This window comes from Stegodyphus dumicola, chromosome X1 (assembly GCF_044657685.1).
Source record: "Stegodyphus dumicola isolate Sdum_Otavi_A_Nest chromosome X1, ASM4465768v1".
NCBI classification, from domain to species: Eukaryota; Metazoa; Arthropoda; class Arachnida; order Araneae; family Eresidae; genus Stegodyphus; species Stegodyphus dumicola.
The window spans coordinates 220056549-220080112 of NC_140780.1; the positions used below are offsets into that span (position 1 = coordinate 220056549).

General features: G+C 32.5%; 1 protein-coding gene across 3 annotated transcripts in view; it reads left to right on the forward strand.

Annotated features, from left to right (window-relative positions):
• Positions 1-23291, forward strand: part of LOC118196685 (protein couch potato-like) — a 460571-nt gene extending 437280 nt beyond the window's left edge. For all 3 annotated transcript variants that reach the window (XM_085808518.1, XM_085808519.1, XM_085808520.1), the window contains exons 7-9: positions 2549-2763; positions 11257-11326; positions 11794-23291. In XM_085808518.1, the coding sequence (XP_085664644.1) occupies positions 2549-2763; positions 11257-11326; positions 11794-11805 (297 nt within the window). In that variant the 3' untranslated portion in view covers positions 11806-23291. The remainder of the gene's footprint in view (positions 1-2548; positions 2764-11256; positions 11327-11793) is intronic.
• Positions 23292-23564: the final 273 nt, after the last annotated feature.

Genomic DNA, 23564 nt, shown 5'->3' on the forward strand with positions numbered 1-23564 from the left:
AAGTCGCTGAACACTAATAGCTCGGTCCGAGGTTCGAATCCCGCGAACGGGCTGGCTGCATGGGTGTTTTCGTGGTTTTCCCCATGTGTAACGTGTATACGAGCCAGTGTCTCTTAGAAAGCCCTCCACGATGGCATCCCTCTTCTTAGGCAGATAGCCCTAGTGTGCTTTGCCATAATTAAATACACCACACACTACACCACCAACATGTGCTAGAACGTCTGACTGTGGGGATTCTACAACGAGTTCACCAACAATTTATTGGATTGTACTGAGGTACTGTAGAAGAAATGTTTCTTTTTATGGACAATAACTCAACATATCAACCTATGGTGGAGTGCAAACACTGGAATCCAAGAACTATTATGTTCATCACATTTCAAACCTACGAAATAAAAATACAATCTCTGAAAAGATTCATTCGTTTCCTTATCCTCCTGCTGAAAAGGAGATGGAACTCATCCTTACTGTGAAGGAAAAGTGAGCCAATTTGTAAAAGGAAGTATTCTATCCCTGTTATTAAGTACCTGACAACATTATAAGAGACGAATTTAAATTCGGGGTGGCCGTATATCGTATTGGCGTACTTTTCCGCTTCATTTCTTGTAAACATGTACATTTACTCACCAATGGTATCCTTCAGAAATACGATTTTTTTAAAGCGGATATTAAAATTCAAACTGGAAGTTACTTGTGATACTTTTTGTACAGTGTTACGTATTAATACTCTCTCAATACATTTATTTCTGAATTTAGCTGCAATTATAAAACATTTATCGTGAAGATACAAAAGGTAAAAATATGCTTCTGTGGGTTTTGAGTGCCACGTTTGTTTCAGCATTCACTTGAGCACCTGATAAAGTTTTAGTCTGGCATTTTCGAACGATGTTCGAATGAAGTACCATTCAGTGTTAGACCTGCTTGACACGAGATGTGTTTAACACGCATTTGTTTGTCAGTCTTCTTGTAAAATGAACTTTATTTTTAATATTTCGAAATCTGACCAAGCTTTCCCAAGCCTTGGTACAAAACTCAAATGGTTATGTTTTACTTTCTTATTTTCTGAAAGCAAATCTTTATATATTTCAATGTGTGGTTTTCTACTATTTAAAGTAAAAAGTATTTGCTTAATAAATTAAAAACTTGCTAATTTTTTTTTTTTACTTTTGAACGCGCAATCGTAATAAAGCCAATTTCTGTACATATTATTAACTTAATTTGCTACTGTATTATATAGCCTATATTTATTTATTACTCTGTTTTTTCACACTAAAGCAGATGTTTAGTTAATCTGAAATTATTAAAGATGTTGAGTATTTAAATTATAGTACGTTATTAAAAGATACAATGTAGGGAAAGACTTTGTTAATAACAATAATGTGTAATAATGTGCATAATAGTCAATACGTTGCTTTCGTACTTTACGATGAAGATGGTACTAAATTATATTGTGTGTGGAACTTGAATTGAAACTGAACCTTTAATCAGTATTTGATGTTTGTTATCTTCGCATGTCTTGAGCGAGATTTGAGCTTTTCTGTCCGGTAAGTTTAGACATACTCATTTCCTTTCAAACTATTAATTATATGATACCTGACATCATTGACATCACTATTAATTTAGTTATTAACTTACTTTACAAGTACTATGTTAGATTCAAAAAATCTATGTTAAAAAAAAGTCGTTGTGTTGACTGATCTGAAATCTGGTTTTCAGTTTTCCAAAACGCCATTTCACATAATTTATAAATAATATATACTTCTCATAGTGAAAAATTAACGTAAAAGTAAAAACATTTTCGTATAATTTAGCCGTTTTTCAATCAAAATAACAGCTGTAAAACATTAAGTAAGTTATCTTTTTTTGATTACAACACCTTCTGAAAATCTATACCTCTAATCTGTAATGAAATTGTCTTACAGTGAGCACATGTTATTCGTCACTGCAATGTTATAAAATGTTACACTGAGAAAAGTTCCCATAAAATTATGATTTTTATGTTGTTTGCATCAAGGATATAGTCCGAAGTAAATATTTTTTTACTGCATTTATTTTCTGTAACTACGCTATGGATTCTTTGTTACTTCATTCCATTACAATCATTGCATAAATGTATTTTAAGCAAAATTTCCAAAGTTTTTATTTATTTATTTACTTCCTTTCTTTATTAAGGAAAGGAAAAGCGGTTAAAATCCATTATTTTATTAGAATATAATACGCAGTTATTTAAAAAATCATTCTGCGTCAACTTCTTTTGTGGAACTTTTAAAATAAATTTGAGTTTCTCCATAGAGAAGAATACAGTTTATTTGCCTTCCATTTATATTGAATAAATGGAAGTGAAAAAAGAATAGTAGGTGATGTGAAAGTTTTTCCACCACTTATAAAAAATAATGGCGCGAAGCCGCTTTTCAACTTCGCTTCTTTAGCTTGCGTAGGCCCCGCTTTTTCTTTCCTGTTCTCGTTACTTAGTATTTATAATTTGCATAACCAAAGTATGAATGTTTTGGCATATGTGGTTGATGTTTGGCTGTGTGTGTGTCCCTAGCCGCCCCTCACCGTACCTCATCCCATTCCGCACGCCGCCATGCACCACCCGTCTCAGATGCCGCCGCCGCCGCCCCATTTCGTCGCCAACCATGCCACCACCGCTCCGCCAAACTCGACGCCGCCGCCAACTCAGCAGCCGCAGTGCTCGACACTTTTTGTCGCCAACCTCGGGCATTTCGTCCAAGAACAGGAGCTTAAGGATATCTACGGAAGGTGGGTGCCACATTTAGTCATTCAAAAGGTGGTGGGAAAATGTATTGCATCACCTCACTTATAAATGTTCTTTTCTATAATGTGAACGCTTTTCCAGTCCTTGCTGTTCATTATCATACAGCATTCTTTCTTCTTGGAGAAGAGTGTTTATGTGTCTCAGAAATCACATGTACAATATTTGAAAAATGTGAACATGTAAAAATGTATTAGTTATTTTAGCTAGATTAAGTGCAACATTACAAAACGAATGGCTGTTGTCTTTTAGCTTTCAAAACCATTTAAGTTATTTTTTACCATTCAATTAACTAGTTGTATGTTCCCTTAATTTTACATCCATGTACCACATTACCGTGATGAGATAAATCATGGTGTGTCAGTAAAATTTCCTGAACTAGTTTCTAAACTTGTTCAAATGGTTCCGATTGAGGTTTGATTAATTTTCGATTGTATACACTTTATTCTATTATTAATTTTGAATTACTTTACTTTATCCATTGAAATTTATTTGATATTTAAATTAAATGCTGTAATTTACATTTAACTGCAAAGGAAAATATTTCGCACTTTGTGTTTCAAGATTGTTTATGTCTGGAAAAATATACTCTTCTTCAAGCTTTCATTTTATTTTCTGTGTATTTAAACCTCATAAGCATAACTTATTAAAACATTTGTGGAAAATCTGCTTCTTGATTAGTCTGCGTGACTTACATTCAAAGAGTCTTTAGTCACGATTTAAATCATTTGATTACACATATGTCTACATTTTTAATCATCATTTTCCAGTATTTATCATTGAGAAAAGCTGTGTTATATTTGTAATTGTTTTGCATGTATAGCCAAATTTTCTTTTGTATAGAACATATCCTAGATTTACAATTTAGCTTTATACCCACACGAAATCTAAAAATGGTACTACAAAAACTAGAGGAACATAAATCACATTTGGGAATAAAAACCAGTTTCCCATTTTTGGAAGTCAAAATTATTTTTCATATTAATTCGGATGCGCCGTAACTTCTTCAGTGTTTATCGTAGCAACAACTTTTTACAATGTAGGCTTAGTGCCAAGGAAACTGTAATCACCGATGTTTACGTCTTTATTTAGGCTTTACTTTGAACCACACTTTGTTTATTTTAAAGCTACTACTGTTGCCTTTCGACCAGACTATGTTTTCATATAATGTTGCGATATTATTCTCCCATCAATAAAATTCCGAGTTCCATACTCAAGGACCCCATTCCGGATATGAATTCTTGGGGTATTTATAGGATTTCTTGCCAGTGTGGTTTAATTTACATTGGCCAAACTAAGAGAGCCTTAAAATTTCGCGTCAAGGAACATGAGGCATATGTTAGAAAAAAGGAAACACAGAAGTCTTCTGTTGCTCAACATTGTTGGTCCGAAAATCACACTTTCAATTTTTCTGCTGCCAAAATTATTCAAAAAGCATCTTCCATTGGAGAACTGGATTTTCTAGAGACATTTCTAGAGGCATTTCACATTCAAAAAAAATCTTTCTGTTCTTGTTAACGATCCTAATTCCAATCCATCTTTGCCTTTGGCCTTTAAAGAAATTATGTTTTAGTTCTGGTTTCACCAACAGACGGCGCCACTTGCTTATTCTTGTCTAGGCTTTCTTATCTTATCTAATCATTATTTCCTATCTTGTTCATTTGCGGTTTTGCAGCTGAGGATGGTGGTTCGGTAAAACCATCGAAACTAGTCCTGTGAAAATTTTGAAAATTAAAGCTGATTTTTGTTGTTTGACTTCTGAATTAGTACTTATTCGGCGTGTTATTGTGTCTTAATTACTTCTTTTCCCGGAGTTTCGAATTAGTAGAATTGTGGTTGACTTGTTTTTAAAAACACAACACACTTAACAGCAACGCAGTCCAACTTAGATCAGACTTCTAGACAGAGAACTTGACCTATAAGTAGGATAAATGGACAGTATTCGGAATCAGGTTAAACAAATTAGAGAAAATAACGAAAAGTTTGTACCTGACATGTGACACTAAAAGTTATTATTTCGAACCGGTTAATTTTTATAAATCTGTACATCTAATCATGACTGTTTGGTTTTAGTCCTCAACAGCTCTGAAACTAAATTGATAAAATAGAATCATATTTATACGCAGAAACAATTTGCCAAAAAATATCAGAAAATGTTCAGAAACTATACGGTGTATTAAAAGCAAATAAGTCACCGATGTAGTTTCACAAAGTTCTGATCACTCTTTCAACTCACAAAATTCTCTTTGAATGACTCTTTGCTACTTTAATACATTTCAACACGAATATTTTAAACATTGCCTTTCCTTATTTGTTAGCAATGTATTCAATGTAGAATCTACAGATGACAAACATTTTGCATTTCTGAATCCTTCCTTTACGATAGGATTTAAGAAAAAGGTAACGTAAACTATAATTAAACCTCTTCCTTGGTCTGTTTTGACTAAAGCTAATTTGTTAAGCGGGAAACAAGAATTTCGAATTGATATACACTAATATCTCCTATATTATAAATGATTCAACCTCATGGTCTTCGGATACAGGAAAATTTAGTACTTAACGCAGTACCCCTTCGACCGTGAAAGTTGCCTACCATCGAAAGAAGAAAATTAACAGAAGATCCTACCAAAATTTGCACCAGTAGTTCCTGCAGTATTCTGAAAGGACTGACGCCTCTTTCTTTAATAAACAATCAGTATTCGATCCGCTTCGTAAAAAGGCTTTATTCGATTTTTACTATTTTGTTAGGCCCTCCGAATTTATCGGAAGCACTGTTTGAAACAATATAAGTATAAATTTCCCGCAGGTAATTGTTCCAATCTGTGAATGTTTCGTCGAGCATATTCAGCTAACCATCTCCTGTCCATTAATATACATTTTTCTGATGGTAGGATCCCATAACTTTGAAAATAATCCACAGCTTGCTGCTCTGCAAAAGGCAGATCTCAAACTTTAATATTTCTAAATGCAAGAAAAAGTACAGCAATGACAGTTTATTTATATCCTTGTTTATAAAAACAAAACATGGCTTTCCAAGAATCAGTCGAGCTTACATCAGAAGAAACCGCAGACGTTATAAGTGTATTCCTGCATCATGCTCATACATAACTGGAGCTAAACCATGCTACCTGGCGTCAGCTTCACGGTCAGAGGGATAGTACGAATGTATCGAAAATTTAATATCCAAAAAGGTTTGAATTGTATGTAGCGGTTGCAGACTATTTCCCATTTATTAAAAGTGAGAAAACTATATCATGTAATTTTAATAATTTAGAATTAGCAAAGGAAAATATAATGTGGCTAAATTTTAAAACTTCAGCATGTAATTTTTTTCGCGAAGTGAAATGTTTTCCCTTCTTACACGTCTCCCTTTAGTTGTCGCAGCTCTTTCAGTAGCCAATATAGATTAATAGAACCCACATAATCACTTGAAATTTCAGGATAAACTCGTACAGAAGGATCTCATTCCTCTTTCTGAAGGAATTCTTTACGGTGTATATATATATATATATATATACGAATGAATGACGGAGTTTGTATGTGTGTGTATATATATGTACAAACTTCTTTATTTTGCATGAGTCTCGTATATAATATATATATATATATATATATACATATACATATACAGGGTGTCTCAAAAACGTAGCAACAAATTTTTACACGGGAGGTAGGGCGCATGATAAGGATTGAGAATTGTATAGCAACCTATGACCGAAAGCTTCATCGCACGCCGCTAGGTGATGCTCTGCACAAGATTTTCCTGGAAGTGAAAATGAGGAACTCCTCATTCGAGCGGTAGCCAGCATACGAAGAACGTGCAACAGTATACGAACTGTGAGCTTGTAGGCATCTACTTGGTGTATGGAACAGTTGAGGGCGATGGGCGAGCCGCTGAACCGAATATATCGATAGCTCATCCCAGACAGATATCAGCCGCACCACAGTGTGTTTGCGTGTGTGCATCGAAATTTGCCCTAGTACGGAACATTAAGAAGAGTGAGGCAGGCCACTATTGGCACGTTCGGTCGTTATGCAAGAAAATGCGTTGGCTACCGTAGACACTAATCTCAGTAGCAGCGTACATGCAGATGCCTCTACCTTAAGAGTGTCTCGTTGCAATGTACAGCGTGTTTTGAATGCCGAGTCCTTATACGCATTTCATCTGTAAAGGATTCAGTTAGTGCTTCCCAATGGTCATCCTGCACGTGTGCCTTTCGCAAGGTGGTTATCTACAACAAAGTGTTCGAGATATGAATTTCGCAGCTTATGTGTTGTTCACTGATGACGCCACATTCAATAGGGATGCGCATTCAATCAACAGAATGCGCATTTGTGGGCTCAAGAGAACCTTCACGGTGTGCGACACCACGTGGTACAACATCGCTTCGCAGTAAAAGTGTAGGCAGGTTTGGTCAGCGGCTGCTTAGTCGGGCCGTACCTTTCACCATCCTGCATGACCTCCACGAATTATCGAATCCTTCTGGAGCAGATTCTTCTCGGCATACTTGACAGTGTTCTAGCAATATGAAGCGCAACATGTGATTCCAATATGATGGGACGCCTTCTCATTTTGGACTGGCTGTTCTTAGGCATTTCAATAGGTCACTCCCGCTTCGATGCATTAGGCGTAGTGCACTGGTTCCCTGACCCCCACATTCATCTGATTTGTCAAGCCTTGATTTCTTTCTGTGGGGAACTCTAAAGTCTATCGTGTATCCCGATCCTGTGGAATCTGAAATGGATCTTGTAACAAGACTCGTCTGCGCTGCTGCTACAGTAAAGGAAACTCCCAGTGGGTTCAATTGTGTCCGACATTCAATATTTTGTCTGTGTCAGGCATTCTTTGCGTCTGATGGTGCAAACTTCGAGCATCTGCTTGTAACATTAGTGCTGTATTCCTCTTGCTCGTCATTGCACTCATAATTTCTAATAAATATTTCAAATTAATCATTGTCTTGTTGTCCTTTCCAATATTCTACTTTTGCTTCCACTTACCCCTAATGTTTCCGGTCATGCGTTGTTGTGCAATTCTCAATCCTTATGATGTGCCCTATCTCCTTTAAAAGTCTGTCGCTGCATTTTTGAGACACACCTGTATTATTTATGAAAACATAAAGAGTTTGTGTAAGCTTATTAAAATAAACTGCCTTATTACAGTATTCCTTTGAAAAGATTATGAATACGTATGAATAGGATTTTCCTTTTCCCCTCAAGATTTCATATTTTAAACAGTAAAGAAAATATATTTTTTACGCAGAAAATATAAAACTTTAGAAGAAAAAAACTGCATGAGAGATGAGGAAACAGTACCTATCCCTAAGATAGCTTACTCTGTAAGATTCCCACTAGTGTAATTCTCAGTTACTGTAGTGACGAATCTTAGGAACTAGTTAGCGAGTAATCGCTTAAGTTCGTATGACAAGAAACAACAAGATGGAAGGGTAACTAATTCTTTATTATTCCAATAAGATTTAACAAAACTCTGTCTTGGAGTGTACAATAAAAGCCGACACTTGGGCTTGAACTTAAAAGACTAAGAATTAAACTAAAACTAAGATTAACTAAAGAAATATAGCCGAAGCTATCAAGACTCTAATCGAGTTGGCCTCTTAACTCTATTTGACTACGAAGCTTATCAAGGGCCTGAGTACGGCCGAACGTAATAACAGCTTTCAGAGAGAGAGTAGCCAAAAGGCAGACGCGCGTAAATCAGAAACTCTGATTCTCTCTAACTAAGTAACTTCGCGGTTTAAATACCGCTCCTCCTCATTAAGTATTCAGAAAGATTCCAAAACTACGTTCTGGTCGGAAGTAGTAAGTTGAAGTTAAGAATTTGACAGGAAAGGGACTTTAACTTAATATTTAACTGTTAATAAAATTACCATAATCCTTACAACTCTATTCATACTCTGTTTTATTATTATTAGTTCGCACATGACATGAATCCTTATCAAAAATGTTTTCAAAGTAGAAATTAGAGTCAAGGATCATATTTTTCCCACTTTAAAATTTGTTTAAAAATTAATTCAAGTAAGCCTATCAAATGACTAAAAGTAATATACTATTGTTCAGTGAATTTGCAACATAACAAGAACATGCGCTACGCACACACATATTTATAGAAGTAATATCATATGATATATAAATCATAAAAGGCTGATAAAATAACAGTGAAAAGGAACACACTAAATTCAGTGCTTCGTGTGTGCACAAGAGATTGCACATAGAAAGGTACTGTCAGATAAAGGTATTGAATTCTTGACTGTAGAATATTATTTCAATCCAATACCCTACAAATTCGCAATGAATCAGTAATATCTGTGATACACTGGTCAGTCTTCACGCAATCATGTGTAACACGTGTTAGATGGGGAAGACAAATCTTGTGACTGTGCAGACCAAAGAAACGTTTTGTACGTTTTCGTCAGACGTCAGAGACGAAACGTTGGATACTGAGAGCCATGTAGGCGCTAGTGCTGCCTTGTTGAAAAGAAGTTTTCACAGGAGTTATAGGGCTTCTGATTCCAAACTCTCACTGATGTGCTGCTGTTTTCTCACAGTAAACGAGATTTGTAGAAAGTAAGAGCGTGAAAGTAATGTGATATCACCCCAAATAATGCCACTTAAGTGAGGTTCAGTATAACGTTCTACTATTAACCCTTCCAGATTGCGTTCCCCATGGTACCATTAAAAAAATATTCGGAACAATCTTCGGGCTCTCGCACTCGGCGGAGAAGATGATTTGAGTCCATTCGAGTTTCAAATGTCTTTACTCTTTGCATTGTGAAGTCCTTGATAGAGGACCGATATCCCTCTTCAGAAGATATCGGAGAATAAACAGTAGTAGCTGACAATGCCTGACGTGTCATTGTTTTCCGATGTTAAGAAAATTGCTGATGTTCTAATACTTTTGGATGTTGAGGCGCGGTCTGTCATAGAAATGCGTACCAAGTATATAACTATTCTAATTCAATTCTAGATGATCAACATCCCTCCCGTTGATTTACTGGAAATTCTTCTGTTTGCTGTGTCTATGTACGTACGATTGGAGTTTCGTCCAACACGTCAATAAGCTCACTAAGATTTTTAGTAAACTCATGGAGCTAAAAGAGCCTTTTCTTTCATTCCGGTATTCTTCTTTCAGGTCCTTGATTGGCAACGTAAGAACACTAAACACGATTAGCTTAATCCAGGTTCAATTGGCGTTTAAACTTTGTGTTTTCGTGGTTTTCTTCATAACGTGAACACGAATCAGTTTTCCTTTGAAAATCTTCCAGGAAGGCATCCCTTTCTTTAAACAAAATTTCTACTACACTTTGTCCTATTTGATTAAATAAATAAATAAATACCCTCTTCCGAAATCTGACAACTGTTCATTGCTTTGCACCTAGGCATGTTTATATTCGCAAAACAGCACCTATCCCAGTGCTCTGTTAATGACTGCAGATTTCTTTTTATAACCACCAGGTTTATTATCAGCCATCATTGGGCATGCATTCTTTGCAAATGCCGCTTATCTACTTATCTCTTGTATTTCGCCTGATAAACAACAATGTATGTGTCGAATTTCTAATCTGTCCAATAATTTTTTGCTGGTGTTGCAATTTCACTGAACAGTGTATTAAATGAAGACGAACCTAACAAAAAGCTGCCAATGGCTATTTTTGCTTTGTAGTATAAGTAGTGATTCCATCAACTTAGATCTGTCAGCTTAGGATTAAAAAGAAACAAAAAAATGACTTATTGTTTGTGTTCTTTAGAGTCCTAAGCTGGAAGAATAGGGTATTTCAAAAACCAAAATTCCCTTCAGTGCATGCAATAATAATTTAGGATTAATATTATGGAATGTTTATCTGGCCAATTTTTTTCATTTCGAAACATGTTAATTGTTTTTTAATTTTAATTTTTACCATCTTTTCTTTATCTGTCTTAAACTTCTCGTCACAAATACAGGTTAAGTTTGTAAATATTATTTAAATAAATATAAATTTTAGAAATTCATAATAATTCTTGTATTTTCTAACACTCTTCACGAATTATGTCTTTAATCAAGTTTAGTAAATTTTAATTTCGTTAATTATCTTATTATACACTGAGTTTTAAATTTCACAAAGCCTTTCTTTGGAGAAAATAACTTTAAATAAAATTAAGGGGCTTAATTAACAGGTAATGTTTTTAATATTACTACTGTCTAGAAAAATGCATTTCTTTTGTGAAAGAAGAGCAAGCATTCCCATTGTACTGGAATGGGAAAAATAACAGTTTTAAAGATAAATGGATAAGAGAATTTTTACAGCTAAGAGATATTTGTTCTTCATAGCAATAGTCCCATCTACATTTAATGATTTAATTTTAAATGAGTAATAGAAAAGACATATTTTTTCCCAATTATTCTTTATGTCGTAAATTTAAATGTTTCTTATAATTTCCATTTCTCATAACTGTGATTTGTTTTTCTTTTTTCATAACTCTTGCAGTTTTCCTGGTTTCTGCCGACTACGAATGCATAATAAAGCTCCAGGCCCTCTTACTTACGTGGAATATAAGGTAAATTCCTTCTTGGCTACTTTTACGTAAACTAGATTTGTCTTGAAAGAGTAATACATGACTTTCTGAAATATGCTTCAAACACATTTTATAAGAAAGAATTTTAACTGACTTTATTTCGGCTGTAGCTCAAGTAAGATGAATGAATAGATTTATGCTCTCCACCTCAACTTTTTAATCTATTTTTAAAATGAGAAATTAAATTAGTAATAAAAATAAATAATCTAAAAGCACTACGTTTTCCACTATGTCTCGATCTAAAGATATTTTTAAAATCAAAAAGCTTTTCTTCTTTCTCTAATTCACATTTTTAATAGAAGATACTGTATTAGATTTTATCTATCATGTGATTTAGAACAGATTTGTTTGATATTTAATATTACTTTAATCGAAATAATTAATTTTATTTTCATCAATTAAATGTACGGATATTTTTGTTTTCTGATGCATCACTTTCCCTCTTCTAGTTGTCTGAATGAAGGTCGAGATCAATCAAAAAGGACGTTGAATTTCCCCCAAGGAAAATCTGATTTCATCATAGTCGGAATCTTCCCACTGAAATTTAATTTTGTGATCACACCGATCTACTGAAAACCTTCTTCCTCTTGGATATTCTTCACCTCAAATGCATCATTTGTGTTCTTCTTCCCTGCTCTTGGACTATGAGTATCTCTTCATTTTGTTGATTAAAGAAGTAAACAAAAGTGAGATGAAACTGAAAAACTTTGTCATTAAGTGAAGTGTCGTTGCTGTTGTTCTTTGTCGTTCCCTTCAACTTGCGACCAAAATCTCTAAGAGACGTTCTTTCAATGTAAGAGTTGACTGCTCTATTCTTAAATTGGCTTAAGAGCCTGTGGTATCTTATCTGGCGGCCTTCTTGGAAATTTATAGGAGTGTGGACAAATCAAGAACATAAACGACGAAAGAAAAAAATGTTGGAACAGCACATTTTTTATTAATTTCCTGGTTTATTATGGGCAGCCTAAGTATCTGCATTAAAATACAACCCAGATGCACGTTTCTGAAGAGCATTTTATCTTTTTTAGCATAATAAGAAAATTATGGAGAAAATCTAAAGGTCTCTTCGACTTCATTACACAGTAAACTCAATAATGGTAATACTTAAGAAAATATATTCTATCAAACGAAATGTGTTTCTAAATCTATTTCCTTGGTACTTACCACTCGATGCAGAAGTGGAGGCCGACACCAAATCTGTGCCAAGGCTTCAGAACGCAATTTATACGAAAAGTATTTTACTGCACAATCATGATTGTATGTTGTTGTTAATTCATAAAATGACTTCTGTTGCAAACTTCTTAAACAGTATGTGATATTTCTAACAAAACTGTTGTTTCCCCCTTTTCACACCTCACCATCTCTTATTTTTTTTTAATTAAACGTTATTAAATGTCGCTTTTGGTTAGGATGGGATGAACTGCATAAAACTTGTAAACTTTGCATAGATCCTCGTGTAGACTGCTCAACTTCAGTGTCTCGAAGCAGCTCATATCAGTTTACAGTATATTTTAAATTAAACAATGTTCTTCAAGTTAGCTTTCGTAACTCATAAAATGAAGTATTTAGCATAGTCATAGTTTTGTTCCTCTCTCATTTCCTAGTCAGCAATTTTAGTCAATCTCTCAATGACTAGTGTATTATATTCTGTGCAACCAATTAGAGATGCATGTATATCTAGCATCTGAGCTTTCACTTGCAACTCTACAAGAAGGCAAATAATTATAATCCATAAAATTAAACTTCCAGACTAATAAACGCGTTAAAAGACTCTTGCGATTAACTTCGCTCTTGTATTCGGAAAAGCCGCCAGTTAAATAGAGACCAAATATTGAACATATCAGGATGCTATCAGCAAAGCAGCTGGGCTTATCGTGAATTTGCCCGAGAAAAACCAGTCGTGAACTTCTTTGTAAATGAATTCTAAGTAGATCGTCAAGTATATGTGTTTAAATGTGACTGAGATTTTTCGATACGTATTCCTTTTAGAATTTCCAGGGGTGGGGTTATTTGTTTATGTGATTACGCGTTGTTTTATTCTGTGTGAAAAGGAAATGTCGAAACTGGTTGAATACGCAATGGATGACATTGTGAAGTCGAGAAAAAGTACATATTTGTTTTATTGATGGTTACTTATAAATGTATATAACTATATACATAAATATAAATATATATATATATATTATTAGAAGTGTTTTCATCCGTCTATATAGATGTGTGTGTTCGACTGCGATATACCGGATAACCGGAATTTTATTGCTCATAGAGTATTTGAAACCAAATGTATTACGCTCATCCAAAAATACCATAGATATGTTCAAATTATTTTAAAGCTTACAGAAGTAAATGAGTAGCATTCAATTATCAGTTCCATTAGATTACAGGAAACAGTAAAATATAAGTAAACATTTACTTTTACAAAAGGCAATAACGGTACAAATATAGAATCCTTGTGCTCAGGGTGGTAATTCAGGGAATAAATTCCTTTATAGATTCTACAATATTAGGTTAATGTTAATATTCTCTGAATACTAATTATTGCAAAGGGATTTTTGAAAAGGAGTAGAAAATGATCTGGTGTTTGACAGTGCTTAGCTGCACCTTCAGTCATCTATTAAAATATTTCTTAAGTATTGCATTATGAAATTCAAGCTGTAGCATAAAAAATTTTTATTCAGCCACTATCTCCGTAACTTTGATTTAATGCAAAGGAGAAAATCATGGGAAGCAAAAACTCTTAAATATAACGAAATGGGTAATGAAAACTTAACCGCTCAAAATTGCGATAGATTCTTCAACTTAAATTGTGTTTAATTAGTATTTATTATGCTAGTAAAGGTAACGTTTCCATAAAGAATTAAAATATATTTTGAATATCGTGACTTCCCCAAATGGCGATGCTTAATAGGTTTTTAAGTGGGTAATTAATACTGATTTGGGCTCTCTAGTACCCCATCATGTTGGCCGTAGACTATAAATGAAGATGAATGATACAAGCCTTAGAAAGCCAGAGAAAAACCAGCTGAAACAAAGTCTACAAAAAAACGATAAATGCACTGAAGAACCCTTCAGCTGCCAATTTTGAGTTTTACTTTACGGTTTTGTACTACTTTCTATCCCCTTTTAATACGTAAGGAAATAGCTTTATTAAATCTTCTTTACAATTTTACGGTGACAGTTCACGTTCTGCCATCCTTTTAATATCTAAGGAAATATCTTTATTAAATGTTCTTTGTAATTTTACGTAACACTGCACGAGGAAACTATTTCTAGAAATGGAACAGATCATTGTTTCTGCATATAAGATTTCTCCTCTTTTTAAAAAGCTTAATGCAATTTCAAAATTAAACATGAAACTCCTTTTACTTCTTAAAATAACTGCAATTTCAAAAAATAATTATTCCGCATTAGACAATTTTAAACAATATTTTACAATGAATTATAGTTTTCTGCTTTGTTTCACTAGTCAGTCATCACGAAAAATTAGTTCTTCGTAAAATTTTTAATTTGCATTTCTAATTAATACTTCTTAAAAATTTTAACGAGTCCCCCTCCCTTAAAAGTATATCAATCAGAGAGCTGATTATATCCAGAAAACACTACTTTATTTTAATATAATTCATAATGGGCATTGTATATTTTGCATAAACTGCTTTTTAAAAAAGAACTGGTCGTAAAGTATAGCTCGTGTGTCGAGTGTGTTTTGGCCAAAGAGCTTGAATAAAACTGTTCCTTCTTCAAAAACTTTGTGATACATGAGCTAAAGTCTTACGAAATTTCGACTTTCTTTCTAATGAAACATTAAAATGTCAATTTTCTTATTCTCACTGTCCGCATTAAAAGTATTTTACATGTAATAAACGGAAAAAAAAATCAAAATACACTTACTTCATTAACTCAAATAGTTAATGAAAGTAAATGCCATTAAGCACTATAGACGCATTAGAAGCTATTAAAGATCCTAAAATTGCTAAAATGCGTAAATAAATACAGCATAATAAAAGAGAAAATGCCTGACGCTTCTTTGGATTTGTACTTTTAAACTCATATTAACCATGTACACAATGTAACATGTACACGTAATCATTTTTAAAAGCATGGCATATCTTGCCTTGAAATATCTACAAAGTTTCTAATCCTAAAATGTATGTAGTGCTGCTGATGAAATTTGCACATTATATCATGTGAATGTTGAAATAAAATATATCGCTTCAAAATCTGTGCAATTACAAACAAAAACCATACTTTCATATCAATACTTCACACATATATCATCTTTTTTTTTAACTGATTTTTTTTCCTTTTGAGTCCCTAATTAGATATTAATTTTCTCTCCTACTGTTCTGAAAAAGTATTTTCTAATTTGTAATACATTTTATACATATACATCTTAGACTGGAGAAAAGAATTTTGTGTATGCGGGTGCGTTTAGATAAAAACAAACAGCTTTATAAAGTTTTTCTGGAATAAAAAAAAAAAAAAATTCTACTTTTTATTTTAAAAATTTAATATGTTCCAATTTCAGAGTTAGGTTCAATAGTTACTTCTAAACTAAACTAAACTCAGTGGCGTAACAGCCCTAGTGGGCCAAGGCCTGCAGTGCCCGAAATCTGCTTTCTTGACCTTGGGCCCCGGGGTGCGTGAGCATATGCCCTGAACAAGTGGTCAGCTTGGGTCACAGGATCCCCAGTGTTTAGTCCCCGAGTGAACTTGGTGCTCATTTTATCGACCCGAGTGATGGAAATCAAGGGATGAAATGCTGAGTCTACCTTGACCAACCCGGGGATCTAGTCCCGAACCTGTGGTCCTGCTGCTGCGCGATGCGCTAGCCACTGCGCCACCGGGCCTCAATAGTTACTTCTATTCCGGCTAATTTTACACTGAAAGAATTCTGTATGGCAATATTTGTTTTTTGTTTGCGATTTCTATAAGACGCGCAAAATACGTTCCTTTCATTGGTTAGTCACAAATTATATAACACTCAAGCAATGCTGGTTTTATTTTCTTAACGTTTCAGCAATCATATGGGAAAAATGAAAGCCCATACGTAACTGCATATAATGTTATCACGTTTCCATGGCTTCATACTGTAACAACATCCCGTGATTCTGTAACATAACAGGTTTTCCTTTGCGTTTCAATAAAATTGGCGAAGCATAACTCCGTAATATAGCGCAGATGTGGCCGAGTCTCTTTCAGAACATTTCCAGTGTTAATATGAAACTTCATTTGCCGTAAGTTCACTAACTACCAGCAAACTATGTTGGACCTAACAGAATTTTTAAATACTCCTTCCTAAAGCAGTAATATAGATACCATTAATTATTTATTTCAAGGTAGTGGATTATAATTTCAAAATGTGTTTCATATGGGAGATTTTCAGCTTATTAAATTCGATGTAGCAAGTCGGACATCTAACAAGCATATTTTTAAAATAAATTACTTTTAAAATAAACCGAGCAATATTTTATTGCGCAACGTAACTCAAGCGAGAATAAATAGGGGCTTCCCTTCGATGCATAATATGCCGATGAGCATATCATTGAGCCCGAAAGGACTCGATTCGAGCCTTGACTTAAAAGTGTGTGTTCTTAACTTACTTTTAAGAATGTTTAAAAATACGTTCAATATACGTAATTCTAGCCTCCACACACAAAGGGTCCAAAATGCATTCCAGTAATGAAAGATGCATCTAAACAATCACTTAATAAATTTATTTTAATAAAAGTAGTACATAAGCGACGAGTATTGAGTTAGTAGATCAAATTAAATTTTCTGCATAGTAAGTTCTTACAATCAGATAAATAAACTTTTCTCTACATCTCCGAGTAGCAAATTCAGTACGATTACCAGTTACTTTGACAATGAATAAGATGTGAAGTACTTTCGGACAGCTTCCGCGATTTTATGTTGTGAGTCTCATTTTCAACATCTTTTAAAATATCTTGTATTGGTGTATATATAGTGTGACAATAGAGTTTCTAGTTATTTCAAACATAGTGTTTATGAATTTCAGAGGTAATTAATCTAAGCAACGTGTTTGAAAGCTAATGTATTTGATGCTTTCTGTTCATCTTGTTTGAAATGGTTTACAAGAAATAAATTGTTGCTAACTTGTTTTAATATTCAAATCAAAAAAATTATATAAATTTTATGTTTTATATTTTATAATATATAATTATTTTGTGTTTTATATGTGTATTTATAAATGTTAAAAGAAGAGATGGAATTAAAGATGCTAACTCCATCATTCTGAAGATACTGTTTATAGAATACATTAATCCGCCTGAATTTTTGTATTTCTTGTAATATTATTTTTTTCTTTCAAGCCAGATAAATGAAGTTGGTTTTTTTATTATGATTTTTAAAATTTCCTTCCTCTGGTTCATTATCTTTTTATCATTTGACACATATGCTAAAATAGATTGTGCAGTTTCTGAACAGATATAAACATAATAGTTATTTGCTTATATTTTTGTTTATGTATTGAATGCATATGCTAACATTCCGGATGCAGAGGAATCTAAGCTTAGCTTTCCTAATTCATGCACAAGCTTCAACTTTGCGGTCAAACTTAGACCAATAGATGGCGCTATGAATCAGATAACCCACACAGATGGTTTTAAAGTGAAAGCCGGAGAACAAATGAAATCTATATTTCGGCTATAATTAAACTTTTAATTTAGATTTTATTATCCTGTAGAATTTTCTTTTCTTTTATTAAGTGGAAGAGAAGTGCTTGTAGTGATTTTAATTTATCCCAAAACTAGCAATTTAAAATTTCCCCTCTTCCCAAGTTTCCTGCTTGAAAACTGAGAAGAAATTTGTTTCACAGAGAGAAAATTATTAAAGATTTGAGTTTTGTTTTATTTACTTTTCCGTTTTTGAATAAAGAAATTACCTATGAGATTTAAATAAATTTTACAGAGTATTTGAAAGTTTGTTATACAAAATACATTTTCGCTTAAGTCGAAAGAAGTCAGCCTATTTACCTAGCTAACTCTTGACAACAGCAGTTGCTTTAAAATAAATCTGCATCAAAAATTATATTTTACATCGCTAAATTTCATTAAATTTATAAATACACTAATAATCTCACAACTGAAAATAAATAAAATGAGTAAAACGGCAAATGTTATCAAAGGTTCATCTTTCAAATATAGGTAATACTTAACAGTTATTTTCTCTTGAAGATTAACTTAATGAATATAGCTAATTTCTTCGAAATTCTGAAAGCATAGCTTCATAGATGAGGGCTTAACTTGTCAGAGCTCTATGGAAAGCAGTCAGGACGGATGAACGGAAATGAGTTACTAAAATAATAAATAAATAAAATTGAATAAAATGCAAGGAGATAAATTAATAAATTAAACTAAATTGATGGCAAATAATTAAACAACAAATTGAAATAGCAGAAGTTATCTTGCTGAGATTCCGAGTGGAATTCAAAGTTCACTCAAAACCTGAGAAGCACTAGAACCGTGCTCCGGTGATTTGCGGCTGAATTTAAGTCCTGGACCTATCGGTTTAAATTTTCTGAAAATCAGAAAAAACAGCAGTCGTTTAGATCAAGTAGATATAACGCGAACGAAGATATATAATGTAGAAATAAATCAATATATTCGACACATAAATAGCTTACTTAACACTGACGCTGGGAAAATTCCTGTTTTTACTAAATATAGTTAATTATAGTTATAAATAACTCATAAAAAACTCTGTAAAATAACACATAAAATAAAAATAAAAATTGAAATAAATTATCGCAAAATAACACAAACCGAACTCCTGAAGTGCAAAATAATTTAATTCAGAAAATACAGAATTAATTAGCATGTAATTTGAAAATAGCTTAGAGACAACTTTAACTATATTTCTTACATTAGTTCCATTAACATTTTTACTCTCAGCAAATGTTAACAAAAGACGCAGCTGTCTTTAATATCTTATAGAGTCGAATTTACCAATTAGACAAACCCAGGCGATCTTCTAGGAGCGTCAAAACAGCAAAGTACCCCTCTCCCTATAAATTAAAAAAAAACTGTCTAATTTACTAGTAAATAAATATTTTTTTGATATTAGAAGTAAATACATTGAATATTTTAACTCATAATAATCTTATAAATATTAAAAGCATAAAGAATGATGAAGTCTTAATTATTAATTTTTTAAATAATCTTATTCGTTTTAAATATATGCATATTTTTATGTCCATAAAGTGCTTAGTAATGTATATGTATTAAATAAAATGAAACCTAAGATTACCCACTTTTCTATCTGATTTTGGTTTTCTATGGAGATGGCCGCCTTAAAGAGGTTTTGTACAATACTGATGCTTGTTTTTGTTGTAAAAAGGGATGATCGCTTTCAGAAATATTTTAATGAGAGGTACGAATGTGGACAATGTACAGCGGTGCTTAGAGGCATCAGATATTTTTACTGCGCCCTCGATTCCTAACAACTAAAAGTTTAAGACACAATAACACGCCGAATAAATACTAATTCAGAAGTCAAACAACAAAAATCAGCGTTATATTTACAAAATTTTCACAGGACTAGTTTTGATGGTTTTGCAGCTGAGGATGGTGGTTCGGTAAAACCATTGAAACTAGTCCTGTGAAAATTTTGTAAATATAACGCTGATTTTTGTTGTTTGACTTCTGAATTAACTCAAAGTTTGTTTATAAAGAAAGAAAACATGATGCCGGTGTTTTTATTATACAATAATAAGAAATTAAATTGAGCGATACTGTGTATGGAAAAATAAATTAGTGCAATAAATATTGTTTAGTACAGCATTCAAGATTTATGCAAGCTAATCATTCAACACGGCAGGATTCTTCCCTGTTTATATTTTCATAATGTAATGAATTCTTATCTATTATGTATACAGATTTTTCTTCGTGGTTTAGGAACTAGCTTTGTTTTGTTTTGACTTATTAATAAATATATCATTGATTAGAAAATGCTTTTCGTGCCCCCTAAACTTACCGCGCGGTATTTTATTTGGTACGTAGCGCCATCTATTTTCTAAACTCGAATTTAATATCTGATCTCGAGTGGAGTAAACGAAACCGTGAAATGGACTATCAGTATCATTTAAATGAAAAAAAACATAACAAATTTAATTTAACAAATTTAAACAAAACAAAAACAGTTTTTACATTTGACTTATTTTAAACAACGCAAAATATTTTCGGGTACTAAGATGCATATTTAATAACCATTTGCGATATTTGTTTTTATCTGCACAAATTCAGCAGATTGTTTGCTGAAGTTGCAAAATCTCGAAAATAATGAAAAAAATTCGCGTTCTGTTTCTGTTGTCGAGTTTTAAGCTCTTTATTTTGTTAAAAAAGCTTGATTTTCAATATTCTTTAACAGGAAGATTATTTATTATACATGCTCTCAAACTCTTTTCTTGAAAGACTGTTTGAATTCTTGAATATTTGAATCCCATTGTGTAACAATTCGGAATATTTACTTCCCTTTTGCTTACATGAACATTCGTTAGCTTCGTTTGATCTCTTTGTTTTTGATCTCTTTGTTAAATTCTAATGCAGATGTAATATATATCCGATACTTCTTATTAATTTTCATTCATTTCTTATGAAATACTATTTAAAATATACAGAAAGATAGAATTTAAACGTAGTGTAATTATGTTCACTCACGTACCTGACGCATTGTTGTAAAAAGTAAAATGGATCTGACTTTATTTGACTCAGCCAGCTAAGTTTAAAAAAGAACAGGATGAAGATTGCATTTAGAATCTGTATGTAACAATTTCAGGATCGAAATTCTAATTAGTGCGTTTTATTGCTTATAAATTTACAAATACCTTTTTATTTGTTTCCTGAAATTTGTATGGCATTTTTTTAATTTTGTTTCCGCAACAGCTACTATTTTTTTATGTAATAAAGTACACATCAAAATACCTGGGAGTTTTAATATCATACGTTTGTAAACTTTAGGCAATTTCTTTCAAGCTGATTTGTGCTGGCTACAACTATCATTAACATAGTGTCCATTTACTCTTGCTTATTTTCTGCATTGTTGCTAGATTTTTTTATGTTTTATATTTTAGCATTACATGAGGAAATTGCATTACGAATATCTGGACGTCCACGTGTTATTTTAAGTTTTTGAATCACTTACTTCCCAGGTTAAAAAATAATCAAAATCCAACCTTTAAAGGACATTGATTTTACAGAAGAGCTCTATTCAGTTATTTCAAGAAAGACCTATGGTGATTCTCTTCATTAAGAACATAAATATTCTGATATTTTGGAGTTCCGTCTTTTCCAAATATTATTTCCTAACCCAAAATACTTTTTTGTGTTACATTTTGCTGCATGCGAGGAAAAATAGTGAGCATTATTTGGTGAAATTTAGACCAAATACTTTCTTCTGCTTCTAATTTGGATCGGTTGGTTTAGTTGATTATGGCAAAGCACACTAGAGCTATCTGCCTAAGGAGAGGGATGCTTTCGTGGAGAGACTTTCTAAGAGAAGCTGGCTCGTATGTACGTTAGGCATGGGGAAAACTACGAAAGCGCTCATGCAGCCAGCCCATTCACCTGTAATCGCATCCGGGTCGGAACCACCATTTTCAGCGATTTTACAGCTCGTCCGCTGATAGGCGCTTCCAATTTAATTTAATAGCTGCTGTTTTCTTGCTTGAAGGACTAATAATCTTCCTGTTAAAGTTCTCGAGAGTATGATCTACTCTCTAATTATTAGGTCAATATACTAGTATATTGTGCATTAAAAATTTTGTGCTCCTGCAGTAAGTTCTTTTTTGTTTGTTTAAAGACATTATTAAAAATCTGAAAAGTTATATTCCTTCTCATTAATTTTTATTAGTTAAGTTAAAACGCTTATAGTGGAAGTTAATTTCATGATGTGAAAAGTAAATATTTGTTTCTTAAGCTATTAATTTGTTATTAATGTATTTCTCTTTTCCTCGAAGACTGCATGTTTTAAAAAATTGTCCGTCGAATTAAAAAAATTGTTTTACAAAATTGATTTTTTATTCTATATAAAATATTATATAATATACCTAAGGTTTGTTAGAGCATAATAGCATATAAATACGTTTTTGTTGTATTTTTTATAGATGATGTTCATACATTTTAAACTTCACGTGTACTAAATACTTTTTCTCAAAATTTATTGACATAATAATTGAAACTGGAGGTTTATTATAGTCTTGGTAATGATGACTAATAAACTTTGTTCCATAAAATGTAAATGCTATTTAATTTTATTTCTAGTTGTGATTAAAGTATTTCTATCATTCTGCTTAAAATTCTAGCTAATGACGTACTAATTAATATTCTTTGCCGCGTAATTCTTTAAATTTAAATCTTTCGGAAGATTTTTTTTTATTATTTAAGACTATTCGACGTTTTATTGCTTCGAATGACAACAGTGATACATTTCTGTTCTATCATTCATGATTTGTTTTCAAGAAAATTAAAATTAAATTTTGTATACACAAAATAATAATGAAAAAAATAACTAAACCAGTTACTAACGCAAATTTCTTTTTCAATATGAGGTACTTTTCCTCCCTATTACATTTTATCTGGCATTCTTAGCCATAATATGAAGAGAAATACTAAATTTTTAATTTTAAATGCTTGCGATTTGAATATAAATGCGTATTTCTAAAACCAGCATATCTTAGCAATCAGTTATCATGTACATGAAACAAATTTTTGAATATGCTTCAAGGCAAAGTTTGTGATTATTACTACGGTTTCATGGGTCCAATTTCTGAAGAATTGTACCGAAGTGTTTGCATCCATTCTCTCATACGTGAATAGAATTAAACTGTGTCATTGTGACAAATTTCTTGCTGAATAAATCCAAAGTCAAATTTGTTACCTAATGTTATGAGTTGAAGTTTAATCGAAATAAAATTTCAGTTAGTTATACCTTGTATTGTGTTCCATAATCTTCTGTTTTCATCACTATAGAAACTAAAAAACACGATTACTTAAGAATGTAATTCATAAATATATGTAAATAAATGCAAATTATATCATTACGTATTTAGGAAATCATAAGTGTATATAAATGGATAATAAGATGTATTTAGGAAGTTTTTAAGGAAATAATAAAAGAAAAGAAAATTTAAGAAGAAAAATAAAATAAGAAAAATAAAATTTTTAACCGTGACATTGGATAATAAGGAATTCAGTAAAAAATATAT